Raw genomic sequence first — 17892 nt, forward strand, 5'->3', positions numbered from 1 at the left:
CTTAACTATTTTCCCCATTATTGCCTTTCCAAGAAACGTTGCAATGTAGAGCAGGATAGGGCTTCTAAAGTACTAGACCAGTGGTGGCTTTCTCCAACAGAGTGCCCTATGCATTTCTTTGTACCTGGTAGAAAATATTATTTTGTTTTTAATTTCTTGATTTTTCTTCACTGTTTCTGCCCACTTTTATATAGATAGTTATATACAAGGATAGTTATATAGAATTATTAAAACCAGAGCTCTTTGGAATACAGTTCGATTAGATAGCAGGGGTAACTTTCTGACAGTATTAAAACTAGCATGGATTTACTTAGGTGTGTAATCTCTAAGATCCTTTCCAGTGCCAGCATTTTAAGTTTTTAAATTTCTCTGAAGTCAAAATGACTTTTTCTGGAAGAGTATTATTAGAAGGGAGATTGCTCTTTCTTTTTTTTTTTTTTTTTTTTTTTACTTTTTTTTTTTTTTAATTTATTTATTGTTATTTAATTACAGTTGTATGTCTTTTCCCCCATCCCTTCACCCCACCCCAGGTGAACCCACTTCCCTCCCCCCTCTCCACCCTCCCCCTTGGATTTGTTCATGTGTCCTTTATAGTAGTTCCTGTAATCCCCTCTACCCACTGTCCCTGCCCCCACCCCCCACCCCCGCCCTTGCTATTGTTACATTGTTCTTAACTTCAATGTCTCTGGTTATATTTTGTTTGCTTTTTCCTTCTATTGCTTATGTTCCAGTTAAAGGTGAGATCATATGGTATTTGTCCCTCACTTCCTGGCTTATTTCACTTAGCATAATGCTCTCCAGTTTCATCCATGCTGTTGCAAAGGGTATAAGCTCCTTCTTTCTCTCTGCTGCGTAGAATTCCATTGTGTAAATATACCATAGTTTTTGGATCCACTCGTTTGCTGATGGGCACTTCGGTTGCTTCCAGTATTTGGCTATTGTAAATTGTGCTGCTATGAACATTGGGGTGCACAGATTCTTTTGGATTGGTGTTTCAGTGTTCTTAGGGTATAATCCCAGCAGCGGAATTACTGGGTCAAAGGGCAGTTCCATTTTTAGTTTTCTGAGGAAATTCCATATTGTTTTCCACAGTGGCCTCACCAGTCTGCATTCCCACCAACAGTGCACGAGGGTTCCCTTTTCTCCGCATCCTCTCCAACATTTGTTTGTGGATTTGTTTATGTTGGCCATTCTGACTGGTGTGAGATGATACCTCATTGTGGTTTTAATTTGCATCTCTCTGATGGCTAGTGATGCTGAGCATCTTTTCATATGTCTCTGGGCCTTCTGTATGTCTTCCTTGGAGAAGTGTCTGTTCAAGTCCTTTGCCCATTTTTTAATTGGGTTGTTTGTCTTCCTGGAGTGGAGTCGTGTGAGTTCTTTATATATTTTGGAGATCAGGCCCTTGTCTGAGGTATCATTGGCAAATATGCTTTCCCATATTGTTGGTTCTCTTTGTAATTTGGTGCTGTTTTCTTTAGCCATGCAGAAGCTTTTTATTTTGATGAGGTCCCATTTGTTTATTCTTTCCTTTATGTCCCTTGCTTTAGGGGATGTGTCTGTGAGGATGTTGCTGCGTGGAATGTCTGAGATTTTCCTGCCAATGTTTTCCTCAAGGACTTTTATGGTGTTACGGCTTATATTTAAGTCTTTTATCCATCTTGAGTTTATTTTCGTGTATGGCGTAAGTTGGTGATCGAGTTTCATTTTTTTGCACGTAGCTGTCCAGATCTCCCAACACCATCTGTTGAAGAGACTGTTTTTGCTCCATTTTATGCTCCTGCCTCCTTTGTCAAATATTAATTGATCGTATAGATTTGAGTTTATTTCTGGGCTCTCTATTCTGTTCCATTGGTCTATGAGCCTGTTTTTATGCCAGTACCAGGCTGTTTTGATTACCGTGGCCTTGTAATACAGTTTGATATCAGGTATTGTGATACCTCCTGCTTTGTCCTTCTTTCTCAAAATTGCTGCTGCTATTCGAGGTCGTTTATGGTTCCATATGAATTTCTGCAATGTTTGTTCTATATCTGTGAAATATGTCATGGGTACTCTAATAGGGATTGCATTGAATCTATAAATTGCTTTGGGTAGTATGGCCATTTTGATGATGTTAATTCTTCCAATCCATGAACATGGTACATGCTTCCATTTGTTTGTATCTTCCTTAATTTCTTTCTTCAGTGTTGTGTAGTTTTCTGAGTACAGGTCTTTTACCTCCTTGGTTAGGTTTATTCCTAGGTACTTTATTTTTCTTGTTGCTATATCGAATGGGATTTTTTTCCTGATTTGTGTTTCTGCAGTTTCGTTGTTGGTGTACAGGAATGCCTTTGATTTCTGGGTATTGACTCTGTATCCAGCTATTTTGCCAAATTCATTTATTAGGTCGAGTAGTTTTTGAGTGGAGTCTATAGGGTTTTCCATGTACACTATCATGTCGTCTGCAAACAGTGACAGTTTCATTTCCTCCTTTCCAATTTGGATGCCTTTTATTGCTTTTTCTTGTCTGATTGCTGTGGCTAGGACTTCCAATACTATGTTGAATAGGAGTGGTGAGAGAGGGCATCCTTGTCTTGTTCCTGATCTTAGTGGGAAAGCTCTAAGTTTTTGTCCATTGAATGTGATGTTGGCTGTAGGTCTCTCATATATGGCCTTAATTATGTTGAGGACTGCTCCCTTTATTCCCACTTTGCTGAGTGTTTTTATCAGAAATGGGTGCTGTATCTTATCGAATGCTTTTTCCGCATCTATTGATATGATCATGTGATTTTTGTCTTTGCTGTTGTTGATGTGATGTATTATGTTTATTGATTTGCGAATATTGTACCATCCTTGCATCCCTGGGATGAATCCCACTTGGTCATGGTGGATGATCTTTTTAATATATTGCTGGATGCGGTTTGCTAATATTTTGTTGAGAATTTTAGCGTCTATGTTCATCAGCGATATTGGCCTGAAGTTTTCTTTCTTCGTTGTGTCTTTATCTGGTTTTGGGATTAGGATGATGTTGGCTTCATAAAAAGAGTTTGGGAGTCTTCCATCAGTTTGGATTTTTTCGAATAGTCTGTGAAGGATAGGGGTTAGTTCTTCCTTAAATGCTTTGTAGAAATCTCCTGTGAAACCATCTGGACCAGGGCTTTTGTGTGATGGGAGTTTCTTGATGACTGCTTCAATTTCCTTTGCTGATATTGGTCTGTTCAGGTTTTCTGCTTCTTCTTCAGTCAGTTTTGGAAGATTATATTTTTCTAGAAATGTGTCCATTTCATCTAGGTTTTCAAATTTCTTAGCATATAGGTCTTCATAGTAATTTCTTACGATCCTTTGTATTTCTGTGGTATCAGTTGTAATCTCTCCACTTTCATTTCTAATTCTGTTTATTTGGATCCTCTCTCTTTTCTTCTTGATAAGCCTACTTAAAGGCTTGTCGATTTTGTTTATCTTTTCAAAGAACCAGCTTCTGGATTCATTGATCCTTACAATTGTGCTTTTAGTCTCTATGTCATTTAGTTCTGCTCTGATCTTGGTTATTTCCTTCCTTCTGCTTGCTCTGGGCTGTCTTTGTTGTTGTTCCTCCAGTTCTTGTAGGCGTAGGGTTAGGTTGTTTGTGTGAACTGTTTCTAACTTCTTAAGGTAGGCCTGTATTGCTATGAACTTCCCTCTCAGGACTGCCTTTGCTGTGTCCCATAGGTTTTGGGTTGTTGTGAGTTCGTTTTCATTTGTTTCCAGGAAGTTTTTGATTTCTTCCCTAATCTCGTTCTTGACCCATTCATTGTTTAATAGCATGCTATTCAGTCTCCATGATTTTGAGTGTTTTGGGTTTTTACCCTTGGGGTTGGTTTCTAGTTTCAGACCCTTGTGGTCAGAGAAGATGCTTGATATGATTTCAATTTTCTTGAATTTGTTGAGGGTTGCTTTGTGTCTTATCATGTGGTCTATCTTTGAAAAAGTTCCATGGACACTTGAAAAGAATGTGTATTTTGCTTCTTTGGGATGAAAAGCTCTGTATATATCAGTTAAGTCCATTTCCTCTAGGGTATTGTTAAGTGACACAATATCTTTGTTAATCTTTTGTTTGGAAGACCTGTCCATTTTTGATAGTGGGGTGTTAAAATCCCCTACTATAATTGTGTTGCTGCCAATATCTTTCTTGAAATCCTCCAAGATTTTCTTTATGTATTTGGGTGCTCCTATGTTGGGTGCATATATATTTATAATGTTTATGTCTTCTTGGTGGATTCTTCCTTTGAGTATTATGAAGTGACCTTCTGGGTCTCTCTTTATGGCCCTTCTTTGGAAGTCTATTTTGTCTGATATGAGTATTGCTACCCCTGCTTTTTTTTCCTGTCCGTTTGCTTGGAAAATTTGTTTCCAGCCCTTCACTTTCAGTCTGTGTAAGTCTTTTGTCCTGAGATGGGTTTCTTGTAGGCAGCATATGTGTGGGTCATGTTTTCTTATCCATTCAGCTGTTCTATGTCTTTTGATTGGAGCATTTAATCCATTTACATTTAAGGTTATTATCGATAGGTAGTTATTCATTGCCATTATTTCCTACCTGTGTTCCTCTGTCTTTCTCTTTTCCTTCCTTTCCTCAAAAATATGGAACGCTTCACGAATTTGCGTGTCATCCTTGCGCAGGGGCCATGCTAATCTTCTCTGTATCGTTCCAATTTTAGTATATGTGCTGCCGAAGCGAGCACGAGATTGCTCTTTCAATAAATGATTATTGATTTTGCAGGAGAAAGAAGTAGGTCTCCAATATCTGACATGTTTTTAAGATACTACTATGTAAAGCAAGGAGTGTAAAGCAGATAGCTTTTTATTTGGGAGAAGGGAGTGTTTGTTAACTCTGGTCAAAATGTCTGAATGGTATAGAAGAGTATTAAAAACAGCTTTTAAGTGTCTTGGGTATCCTTTCCAAAAATTTCCATGCACATATTAGGTTAACTTATATGAATTTAGCACTTTTATAGGTGAAAAACTATTATTGACAATTCCGTATAGTTCAATGTAATGCAATCATATATATATACACACACACACTTTCAAATGCATATCTAATAGTACTTTATCAGGCACTTAGAATGTATTATCCTTTTTAGTCCTCATAACTCCTCTGTAAGATCATACTATTTTCTCTCATTGAACAAATTATGGTATAGGGAGGATTTAGTTACTTTTCCAGAGTTCTACAGTTAGTAGATGGAGAAGCCCAGATACATATCCAGAGAATTCGGTGTTAATGACTTTGATGGAATGATCCTAAAAGTTCTATTCCACAACTTGTGGAGCAATGTGCCTTAGACGTTTGTCCATAGTGGTACATAATTTTTGTGCCATAATTCACTGGTCCACTAATAATAGACTTTTAGAATATGTTCATTTTATATAAACTGAACATCCTATATCTTCATGTACTGATTTATTTTGCAGGTTGATTTCTAGAAGTGGAACTTCAGGGTCAAGGGTTAGATTTTAAGAGATATTTCCATAATGATTTTCAAAAAGTTTGTGCCAGTTTCCACCACTGTGTGAATGCATATTTCCCTTGTTAGCAACATATGTGATCAATTGTTTTAAAATGTTCTAAATACTTTTTCATTAATTGTATCTCCATCCTCTTCAGAGGTTGAGGCTCTATTTTCTGTATGAAAACAAGTTGTCGAATGTGGAACTACCTCTTTAATACCCTATGAGAAGAATACTTATATTTTTAAAACTTTTAAGTATTACAATTATTGATGGACAGGTTTTCTCATAACTTAGAAATGTGTGTATTCTGAAATAGAGAACCAAGGTGACCTTTAATGGATATTTGAATGATCTTCTATAGATGTCATTTTGTTTACCATATTTACTAGCTTTCAGCATTTGAGGCTATGAGTAGATTATAATTGAAATATTAAGCCTGAAATGATTTGGGGAAACTCAACAGCTTAAAATCTGTTAGGGAACAAACAGAATTTGTCAAAGATATTTGTCTTGCTTCCTGGTTTACAGTGGGTGATTCTTCATTCCTAAAAGTACATGAGTTATTTAACTAAAAGGCTATTTACATGAAAGGGCACAGCTTTAACCTTCATGTCCTTGCGGGGCACAGGCAGTACTATTCTTTACCTCTGTTCTCTTTTGCCAGGCTACAGGGGAGCCATAATTACAGCTGACTTACTAGAGATCTAACCAGATTTATTGTCATCTAACACTTTCTGTAAATATCTTGTGGACTCATTAGGATTTAGAGCATGTCATTACTTTGGATAAAGAAGCTGCTCCCAATACTTTGTGATTTTTTTTTTTTACCTTTTACTTTGTTTGCAGTTTCATAAATAAATGTTACTACCCATAAAGAGGTATGATACATACTAAAAGAACTGCATGATTCTGCCTGCATTTACCTGGATTACGGTGTGGAAATGGATTCTACGGGTGTGGAATCAGAGTAGAAAGAACATAAAGTGTGATCAGGCTGAGTTTATGGATATGTGCTCGTAAGCAGAGATTCCAGATTGAAGGTATTAGGCCAGAGGGCTAGGAGTGGCTCTAACAGTTTAGTTGACTGAAAACTACATTAAAAAGTGACCTAAACTAAATAAAGTTGAGATACGTGTTAGAACTTTATTTGTATACTGCAGAGGAGGTTGTCTAAAGGCTTAGGGAGGTTAGAATGCTAGAGTGGGTTTTTCATTTAAAAAAAACAAACAAACAAACAAAAAACTTGATCACATGTGTCCCCTGAGTAGGAGTAGAGGACACTCCTTTTCTCAAAGCTCTGAGATATACATTCATGGGGGGAGCCTCAGCATGCTTAACATCTCTCAGCATGGCTATTCTCTTTAAGCCAGTAATGATGGGAGTTGTTGCCATCGAACTAGGGTCCTAAATTTAGTGGGAATGATAGAATCTCAGGTAGCAGAGACAGGTAGCACTTAATTGCTAAAGACAAATTAGGTGTAGTTACTGTAATGGACAGCAAAGCCAAAGCACTAATATCAGAATAATTGGAGTTGCAAGGATCTTTGACATGTCTGTTTGGTCATAGTATCCCCAGAACTGAATAGGTGGGCAACTATTAACTCTTCATTGATTTGTAAAAACAGAAGAGCTCTAGACCTGGGGAACCAGCAGTGTGACTTGGACGACCTCAGTAAAGAGTTAGAGCCCCTCAACCAGTCTCTGGACTTGAGCCAGTTCGCAAACACAGAGAGGTCCTCTTGAGGAAAGACCCTGCTGTCCAACCAGAAATTTATGCTGTGAATCTCCTTCTAGCCTATTCCCAAAAGACTTACAGCCATTTACTAGAGTGACTGGGCATTGGGGAAGGGAAAATTATCAGAGTTTTGGGGGATTGCTAAACACTGACTCTGAACCTAATGAATTCTAGGAGACCCAAAACACGACTGTTTTCCATCATTCAATATAGTTTTGGTACAGCTCCACCTCACAGTAGGCCCAGTGTGGTTATTTCCATATTTCTGGAATGCATAATTGGAATAGACACACTTAACAACTACCAGAGTTCTCACATTGAAGTGAGAGAAGGCCGAATGGAAGCCACTAGAATATTGCCTGCCTACCAAAATAGGAAATTGTTACCTGGAGAGACTGCAGAGCCACCATTAAGGATTTGAAAGATGCCGAAGTCGTGATTCCTACCACATCTCCATTCAACTCATCTATTTGGCATTAAAGAAGACGTGGATCTCGGAGGAGGATGGTTGATTATCATAAACCTAGTCTGGCATTGGCTTCAATTGCAGTTATTGATTGTTCCAACTGGGGTTTTGTTGCTAGAGCAAATCAGTGCAAATCTTGGCATTTGGTATGCAGATACTGACCTGGGATATTTTTTTTTTCCCTCCCCTCTATGCTTTTTAGTAAAGACTGTCAGAATTAGTTTGCTTTCAACTGGCAGGTCCAGCAATATACTGTCACTAACCTATCCCTAAATCAAGCCTTATGTTATAAGCTAGTCTTCAAGGACCTGGATAGCCTCTTCCTTCCACAGGCCATTAGGCTGATTCAAATCCTGATACCATGTTTATTGGAGCTATTGAGCTAGAAGTAACAACTCCTGTAGGCATTTTGCCAGAGTGCATGTGTGCCAGAGCGTGAGAATCGCACAAATTCAGGGGCCCGCCTTCCTGGTGAGCTTGCTAGACTCCGGTGGTTTAGATGATGCTGAGGTAACCTTTGCAAGTAAAAGATGACTCGCTATGTCTGTCTTCTGCCATCACAAAGAAGGGGACACATTTGGATTTTAAAGCAGCATTTGCCTCATTTTATCTGAAATGGGGATTGTCTCCCTCTTCTCAAACCTAACTTCTCCGTTTCTCTAATCAGGAGCTCCAAAGCTTGCCCTTTTCTCCTTCATCTAGGTGTCTGGAGTCTGTTCTGTCTTCCTCTATTCTCTTTCCAGTGGGTCCTTCACTGTCAGCTATTCCCAGGTTCCTTTCTTTCTTTTTCTTTTCCCCAGGTTCCTTTCCTTGTCACTTAAACCTTCTGATTCCTCAGACTGGTGCTTTATTTAAGGATTCCTCCCCCGATTCTATAATACGAATTTTTATATTTAAGATGTTTATTTTCATCAAAATAACATGTTTATTGTAGAAAACTTAGAAGAGAAAATTGAAGTTACCCACATTCTATCACATATTTACGAAATTCATAGTAATATTTTTGGTAATCTATTTTTTTACTTAGTTATATAATGTGTACATCGTATCCATGTCAGTAAATTTTGTACACAGTTCATTGGCACACTACAATTTATCCATCTCCCTATTGGACATGTTTTAGCTGCTAGCGTAAAGTTGTGTGGTGGTAGCTTCATGGAGATGAGTGGGTGAGATGGTTGTTAGAGGGCTGAGTAATGCTTGGGAATAAGCCACCAAAAGACTTTACCTTTCTATTTTCCTTCCAGATTTACTTATCTGAAAGCTAAGAATGACAGAAGGGTCTTAATTTAAATGCTCCAAAGCCCAAAATATGGCTCATTTCCACTGTTTGTTCATTCATGTAAGTGATATTATTGGGCACCAGACACTTGTTGTACTACAAATATTGATTGGATATCAACTAAGTGCCAAACACTGTATGCAATATTCAGAGGTACACAATCCTTCTCACAAGTGAGAAAGTTAGAGGTAGTTGCGTTACACTGAATACCTGTGACGGTAGGCTCAAGTACAGAGTAGTACTAAAGTGCAAAGGAGCTGCACATCATCTAGACTTGGGGTTGTTTGTAACACTGGGGAACCTGCCACCTGTGTTGTGTTAAATAACTTAAGTGTTGGTATTCAAGGGTAGAACAGAGAGATTGGAGAAGGAGTCCCAGGAGAGAATTACTGTCAGGAGCAAAAAAGAAACATTTTGTGGCATGATCAACAGTTTGAAACAGGAAGAAGGAAATGAGAGAGATGAGACTATGGGGAGAAACTTTGATATGCTCGTGGATGACTGTAAATGTCATGCTTGGATACTTGGACTTGGTCCTCTAGGAGATTTTTAGCCATTGGAGTATTTTAAGCAGGAAAACATTATCAGATTGTATATTTCTTTAGAAATATTCTTATTGCCGTGTGAGCAATATTAAAACTGGTAATAGGGAGGTTTTTTAAAAGGTTGTTGGGGTGATCTAGGCAGAAGATAATGGAGGTAAAAATGCAGAAAAAAGTAGATGATTTGGAAATTGTTCTAAGAAAGTGGAACTGATGAGTGCTGGATGGAATGCAGATGAAGAAAAGGTAAAGACGACACCTGGTTTTCTGGTTTGGGCATTAGAAGTTCACTAGTATTACCATTCCTTTAAATAAGAAAAGGAAAGGAATATGATTTGAAACGTGTTGAATTTATGATCCGTTCAATTAGAGACTTCACCAGGAGATTGAACAATGAGGTCTGGAATTTAAGAAAGCATTCTTTTGGATAAAGATGGGAGGGTGGTCATTAACATAGGACAACCAGTGTTACCTTGACTGCTCTCTTAATTGCACAAGTAGTTAGGAACTCACAGCCCACGATTACATGTCACACAGTCTGTTTTGACATATTACTTTTATAAAAACTGTTGAAACAGATTTAGAAGTGACAAAATTCTAGGGCAGAAGTTAACATGCAGAGTTGTCATTGTTCTGAAATAACTCAAAAGGCATAAAAGGAAGGTGATAAAAGGCAGTTCCGTTGCTTCAAAAGTTCTGCTTGTTGACCAGCAGAGGGCAGTCAGACTCGAAGCTCAGTCTTTGCTGCTCTGTGCTGCCCTTAAGTCTTACAAGCTCAGGTCTTTCGAATATAGATTTTCAGTGTTCTTATACAAGGCCAGGCAACCAGGGTACCTTTTATTTATCCTTGTTTCTAAGACCTAGAATATGTTTGTTTTTTCTTCTAAAGCCATATCTTCATTTCACCCCCCGTTCCTATGTCTAGTTCTTGTTTTCTCCTTAAAGTTTAAGACATGAATTATCCCTGAAGAGCTGCCATGGTAACATGAGGTTAGAGTGAAACCAGGTAGATAGTCCGAGCAATGTAATGAAGCTTTGCCGCTTTTTATTAAAAATTACAATTTTTGTTTCTAGTTAACTATTAAGATTCAGGGACACATTTCTGTTTTCTTAGTCTTTGATTCAGGGAATACAGTGGAGGAAGTTGACATTAGCTTCTAGAGACAGTATTTTAAGCCTGGTTGATTCTGTAAAGCAGCAAGCTCCTCCACTGTTTGGCAGAGCTTATGAAAAACTTCCTGTCCCAGGATATGTCCTTCGTTTGCCTGCCACATGTCTGAAATGCCCATTAGTCTATGTTTTAGCTGTAGGCATTCAAAGCTCCGCTAAATTCAACAATTTCACTGGGACAGACAAGGCAGTGTGGCAGGACAAATTAGTTCTTTAAGTTAGCTGGGACTTAGGAGAATAGAACATGGGCAGGAAACTCTAATTAGTTTTAACTAGGGGGTGGAAGGAAAGGCCTGGAACTAGGATTACACTGTTTCCTGTGTATAAGCCTTCCGTGCCTCCCAATTGACTAATGAATTAATTTATTATAGTAACGGCCAACATTTATAGAGTATATATACTGCATACCAAGCACCATTCTCGTTTAATTTTCAAGCCAACACTATGAGGTAGTCACCATCACTATCCGTATTTTGCAGATTAAGAAACTGAGACACAGAGAAGTTAAGTAGTTTGTGTGAGGTTGCTTATTGGAGGAGACAGCTAATGTTTATTACCACTCTTCAGTCCTCCTGTGTGTCTCATGCTGCCTAAAACAGGTCCTTGCCCATAGTAGATGCCCAGTAACCCAAGTAACTTTTGAGTTGAATTAAAACATGGACTAGCATGAAGCTAAGTTGTCTTGGCTGGTGGCTCTTAGAAACAGAGGCCCATGTGAAGTCACTGAGAACCTCAGTGGGACTCGTGAAGGCCCTGGGCTCATACAGATGTGGTTTCTGCTTCTCAGTAATGTAAGGGAATGTGGAAAGAGGGAATAGAAAAGCTCCTAAAGACTTAACGTCACAGAACCTACTCTATTAAGTTGAGGGAATAAAAATTTGGATAAGTGGTTATTTTTAATTATTTCATGTCATTCTTAAAATGGTGTTATTTCATTGAAATTGGTGACTGACAGTGTTTACTTTTTTCTTACTAGAGCAGAAGAGTATCTCAAAAGTTTTGTTACAAAATAAGAAACTTTGTTTAGTGATATAATTGACAAATCAATGAAGGCTAATAACTTAATGGACCTGGCACTGTTAGGATATGTCTGGTCCTAACATTTAGGTCTGATTACACTTTGTTTTGCACTCGATAAGTGAATTACTTCCCTTCATCCTCATTGAACTTCATCTTCCATTTTACCATCTTTTCATCCAGGTGAAGAATCCAGATTAAGGAATATCAGCATGTAGAATGTCAATTAGGAAAACCCTGTGTTTCAGAAATAATACATTGTCACACAAGTCTTTTTCTTCTTCTTCTTATAAATTCTGTTCTTTTTACTATATTAGTGTTCTCTGGCATTGACAGTGTAGTATGACCAGAAATCAGTCCTAAGCAGCTTTGGGGAAACAACTTGGTGGGGTGAGAGAAAGTTAAAACTGACGCAGGCCTGAGTTTTTCTGACTTTAAGTTACCTGTTCATGCTCTACCCTCTCACCAGGGTCAGTCAAGAGAGAGCTGATCATTCTGCTAGGTCATTGCGAAAATGACAAATCAGATTGGGGACTTCCCCAGTCATAAGCACAGGAGTAAAATAGTATGCATTTGTATCCAGGTTCAAGAAAGATTGACATTCTGAGTCAGTCACTGTTTGGGGGAAGAGAATGCTATCTTCCTTCGTAAAGTTGTGAATTAGAAAAGACATTTCTGTGGGGTTACCGAATGTCCCTTGGGGTTGGTTTCATTTATAACATTGCCTCAGGCCTTCTGCTGCATCCTGTTGGAATGACCTCCTTTTCACCCCTGTGCTGGCAGCTGTAATATGGCTTTGTCCTCTGGATCCTTCAGGCCTGTCACATGACAAGCATGAACTGTGACCCCTTTGTTCCTTACCCAGATCATTAGGTCTCTGTAAGTTTTTTCTGTTTAACAGTTTTGCCTTGTTTTCTTTTCTCTTTTTCCCTTTTGGCTCCCCTTTTTATTTCTTACTTAGCCAAGGTTTGTTTGGGTTGGGGTTTTTTTTTTTTTAGTGCTTTATTTTTTTTATGAGGTATGTAACATGGATGCAGAAAAGGACACAAACCATAGGCTTACTGAATTTTCACAGCACAAACACACCAATGCGTGCAGAACTCTAATCAAGAAAGAGAACATCACCAGAAAGCCTTTCCTCTCCCCTTCTGGTCACTAGTCCTCTCTCTTAAGAGGAATTATCATCCTGACTTCTGTAGCTATGCCTGTGCTTGAACTAGACAGACATGGAATCAAACTATGTGTATTCCTTTCCGTCTGCGTCCTTTCATTTAACATTTTTGTGATATTCATCCATGTTGCTCAGTTTGTTATTGCTATGCAGTATTCCATTTGTATGAATATTCCACAATTTATCTATTCTACTCTTAATGGGCATTTGGATTGTGTCTGGTTTAGTGCTATTATGAAATGCAGTGCTGAACATTCTCATTCATGTTTTTGGGTGAATACATGACCTATTTCTGGGTATTTACACAAAAGTAGAATTGCCATGACATAATGATTCATCTAACTGTTCGATTTCAAAATTTGTATAAAGTACTAAACACCTGATATTAGGCAAACTCTTGGTAGGAAACATTTGTAAAAATATATAGATTTGACTTGAACATAATATATACAACTTTTGGCTTAGAAAAGTGCCCCTACTTAAATGTACTATAATTTCATACAACAAAATTGCCACTCACTGCCCATGACACACTTTATTAACTTTCTTTATTACTTTTCAATCCAAAGCAAGTAGGCCCGTTCTGCAGAAATCTTACAAAAATACTTTGATGGTGATAATTTACAGTAGTTAAGGTTACATCTGACTTACACAGCCTCTAAGTGTTAATGTTACCGGGGAAGAGTAACATACTAGTGCTTGACTTGCACGCTTAGCCGAAGTTGTACAGATCGCATTCATTACCTGCGAAAGAGGTGAGAGACTGGCTGTGTACTGTAAGGTGCTCCATGATGAGCAGCCTGGCAATTGTGCAGCCAGAAGTCTTCTTCTTGTCCTTCTTTATAATGTGGACTTTCCCAAATTTGTTTCATGGCTACTTTTGAACAAGTTTAACCTAGGGAGTATAGAAATGTGATTGTGATATCATATCCCCCCAAACTGAATAGTACCTTCTAAGGAAAGCTTATGTGACCACCAGATAAAGCACCACCCCCCCAGTCATTCTGTGAACATCCATGAATTAAGTTCAAATTACATTAACTTTTTTTTAGCATAGTGTTTTGGAGGTCATAAAAAAGATTTTCCTCCCCTCCAGCCAAAAAAAAAAAATGTATAGGAAATAATTATAACTTGATGGTTAAAAAAAAATTAGAGAATCAAAGATTTTGTTTTTACCAAATTATCCCTTATCTAGGAATTCTGCATTTTTTATTTCTTCAATCTTATTTTTAAAGTAGTGATATGTAGACATATTGGTATTTGGACAACTGTCATAATACAGGTGTACTGTGTCATTCATTTTTTTATTAAACTCATTGCGGTGACATAGGTTAATATAATTATATAGGTTTCAAGTGTACAATTCTATAATACATTACCTGTATATTGCATTGTGTGCCTACCACCCAAAGTCAAATCTCCTTCCATCACTATGTGTTTGACCTCCTTTACTCTTTACTGTCCCCCAACTTCCCTCTGGTAACCACCATACTCTTGTCTGTGTCTGTGAATTTTTGTTTATTGTTTACTTGTTGCTTTCAGTTTTATATCCCACATATGAGTGAGATCATATGGTACTTGACTTCTTCTGTCTGACTTATTTTGCTATGATATTCTCAAGATCCATCCATGTTGTCACTAATGGCAGTATTTCATCTTTTCTTATGGCTGAGTAGTATTCCGTATGTACCACATCTTTATCCGATAATTTATTGAAGGACAGAACTCACATTGGTTCACTTTTAAACTACTACACTCAATTCAGGAAATGTTGCTGTTAGTCTACATTCATCTGTGTACTCTAAGTCCTAGAGGTCATAGAAATGATAGTCCCGATCCTCAGAAAGCTTATGTCTAGTGGGTGTGGAAGGGGATGGTAACATATACTATGTAAGGTAATTGCCACAGTGAGAATTCCTTTCGGGAAGAGGGAGGGTAAGCATACCTGTTTGAAATGGGCTTAAAAGAAGAGGAGATTGGCCTGGAGTGGCCCTTCGCTGATCTTTGCCTTTTGGCTGGAGTTAAGGTGCTTTGTAAAGGAGCAATGGGAACTAAATCTGGAGAAAAACCAGTGATGAGTTTGTACCTGATGTGATGGGTAATGTAGCACAGTGACTAAGAGCCCTCCCTTTATATCAAATTAGAATTTGAGTCTCAGCTCAATATTGGTATGTGATCTTGAACAGGTTGCTTACCTATGTAAGCTTAGTTTCTCACTTGATAAATGGGACATTACCCATGTAACATGATGCAATTTTATATAAAAGAGAAGAGATTATGTATGGAGGGTGCTGAACAAGTGCTCAAGTAGCTACTCTGGACAATGGGGAGCCGTTGAAGTTGACTTGTTTTGACCATATGGTTTTGGAAACTATAAAAAAGGACTTCCCTCCTTTCCATAAAAACAACAACAACAACAAAAAACGGAGAGAGAGTAATTATAATTTGATGGTTATAAAAAAATTGCAACAAAACCAGAAGATTTTTGAAACCTAGACTAGTGGGATCTGAGCCATGTATTTTACTTTTATTTTTATTTTTGACACACACACAAAAGACTGCACACATTTAAAGTGTATAATCTCATAGGTTTTTACATACACATACACCTATGAAATCACCACCACAGTCAAAATAGTTGACTGTACCCGGCACTCCCAGGTACGGAGTTTTGTCCAAGACCTTTATAGAGGCAAGTGTGATCTGCAGCGTGCAGCAAAGAATGGAATGAAGTAGAACCTGGAAACAGAGAAATCAGTTAAGAAGCTATGGCCGTGGTCCTGGAGAGACAGAATGAACGATGTTATGAACTAGGTGTGCTGGCAGTTGGGCATCCCCCAAAAGACCAGGCTCCTGGAGGACAGGGTTGAGCCTGCATCATTATCTCCAGCACTAACCCTGTGGTCAGAGGCTTTTACTTGATGAATTGACATGTTTCCCATTGTGAAAGATTGCTTATTTTAAATGTGTTTTTCCCTTTCTTCTATTAGGGCTTAAAAGACAACTCTCTTGCTTCTGGGACATCCAGCCTGATAGCCACCAAACAGTTGCTTCGTCCAAGAATCACGAGAATCTGCCTCAGGGACTTGATATTCTGTATGGAGCAGGAAAGGGAGATGAAGTATTCTCGAGCGCTGTACCTCGCCCTCCTGAAGTGACCACTCCACTCTCCCTCCAGGTCCTTGCTGTTGACTGCCAAAGAAGACACAAAGAGCATTGTTGCACTCTCCTGAAATTTCAGTTTCTGGGAGGAAATCACCAGTAGGGAATACTACTGTTTACAGTTACAGACTTTTATTAAATCTTACTTGTACATCCCATGGGGTTCTTAATGACCAGAATTCAGCTTTGTCTTCTGAAAATTGGTTATGTAATCAGATCACACGGAAGTGGGCCTACGCCTAGCTGTGCATTTCATCACAGCAAGGTAAGGCCCTGTTTGTTACTGCCTGTTTCATCTGTCAAACTGTTGTAGGTGAGGTGTCTTTCCCTAATACAGTCTGCATTGAGATGCAGGGGAAGGAAAGGAAGAGTCATTGCTTACCAAAGAAATTTTATTTCAGCCTGTAATGAACCTGTCTCAAAGTATTAGGTTTTCTGGGTTGAAATCAGACGTTGCTTAGCTAATTATGACAGTTGCCTTCTGTAGTTGAAGGTGACAAGCCACAGAGTTGGGGCCTGTGGTGACTTTGATCAGGTGAGTTCCAGTGTTGTCAAAACTGAGACAAATGGGGCTACTTTGTGCCTGAGGTGGCTATTCTCTGGTTCATGTCACCATATTCTGAAATGAGGGGACATCCTTATTAGGGAAACCTTAAAATTGAAGCTGATGTTATACCTCGTTGAAAAATGGGAAAGGGGGGAGTATCAGAAGGAACGATGGGGCATGGCGTTCAGACTGATGAGGGGAAATGGAAATGGAATCATATAGTGGGAAATGTGCCACGTGTGCCTAAGGGGGGCAGTGGTGGGGCTGGAACGCCAAAGCAACTGCTCCTGTTTTGTTGACAGAAAACAATCGCAGCCCATCCAAAAAGGAAAATGTTGCCAAACATTTTCAAATTACAGTATTTCAAAACAAAGTTCTTTTTGTTTTGTGTATTGTTTTAAATCTCAAGGACAGTTTTGTAAAATCTTTTAGTTACCATATGTTTTAAGCATCCTGCATTAAAATAAATCCTAATCGATGACTAAAAATTTAACAGTAGGGATTCTATTTTAGATTCTTTACTGAAAAAGTGCATCTCTTGGACTCTTGGCTCTAAATATATTGTGAGAAGCATGTTATATATATTCATCTGAGGAGGAAGCTGATGTTTTGCAAAGCGAACCCTTTTTTTTTTTTAATTCCACTTGTGTGACATAGAGCTGGTGACAAATAATAACTATAGTTACTGTCACATAAAGAAAGAATAAGTTCTCTAAGAAAGTTTTAAAAAAATGGAAAAGCTATGCTTCATAGAAAAAGAATTCTGGGGAAAGACACCTCAAGTATGTTACTCTTTATCTTGTTCTTCCCACTGGGATTGTTACGGCCATATTCTGTACTCTAGTAAGTTTTAAATTGGCCACATTTTTGTTTCAGGAAGTTATTATGCAAAATGTTACAAATTATGTATATGTTAAGAGTACTTTACAAAGAGATCTATACGTGGTTGTTTTTGTATATTTAAATGCTTAGCTTTATTTTTTGTAAAGTGCAGCATATTCTCATATTTGTGTATAATCTTGTTGATCAGATGTCTAATATTATTTGAAAGACTTCATTAAAATAATTATTTTATTATAAGAATAACTTTGTTCAGTCTCTGACTTTGAAAGCTGGTATCTTTAGTCGTCAGCCCTGAAGGTGGGGGTGGGGCAGTGCTGCGTATCTGCCGGGAGTGTGAGCTTGAGGTTCCAGAGCCTCACTTCCAATTTAAGTTTCGCTGTATCACTTTCCTTGAAATAGTTGTAAATTTGCTATTCAATTAGACTCACAAAGAAAGATGAGGATTTTCATTACAAAATGTTTTCCTGGCCCATCAAGGTACTAAGGTA

At 38.2% G+C, this 17892-nt stretch overlaps 1 protein-coding gene and 1 non-coding gene across 2 annotated transcripts in view; one reads left to right on the forward strand and one right to left on the reverse strand.

The window, feature by feature from the left end:
• Positions 1 to 17506, forward strand: part of TAF4B (TATA-box binding protein associated factor 4b) — a 128070-nt gene extending 110564 nt beyond the window's left edge. Inside the window, exon 15 of the mRNA XM_024580450.3 lies at positions 15843 to 17506. Coding sequence (XP_024436218.2) covers positions 15843 to 16010 — 168 coding nt within the window. The 3' untranslated portion in view covers positions 16011 to 17506. The remainder of the gene's footprint in view (positions 1 to 15842) is intronic.
• LOC128779481 (U6 spliceosomal RNA) lies at positions 4591 to 4697 on the reverse strand. The gene has a single exon (XR_008425456.1). It is a non-coding gene; the product is annotated as a U6 spliceosomal RNA (small nuclear RNA).
• Positions 17507 to 17892: the final 386 nt, after the last annotated feature.

The sequence above is a fragment of the Desmodus rotundus genome, chromosome 10, assembly GCF_022682495.2.
Source record: "Desmodus rotundus isolate HL8 chromosome 10, HLdesRot8A.1, whole genome shotgun sequence".
NCBI lineage: Eukaryota > Metazoa > Chordata > Mammalia > Chiroptera > Phyllostomidae > Desmodus > Desmodus rotundus.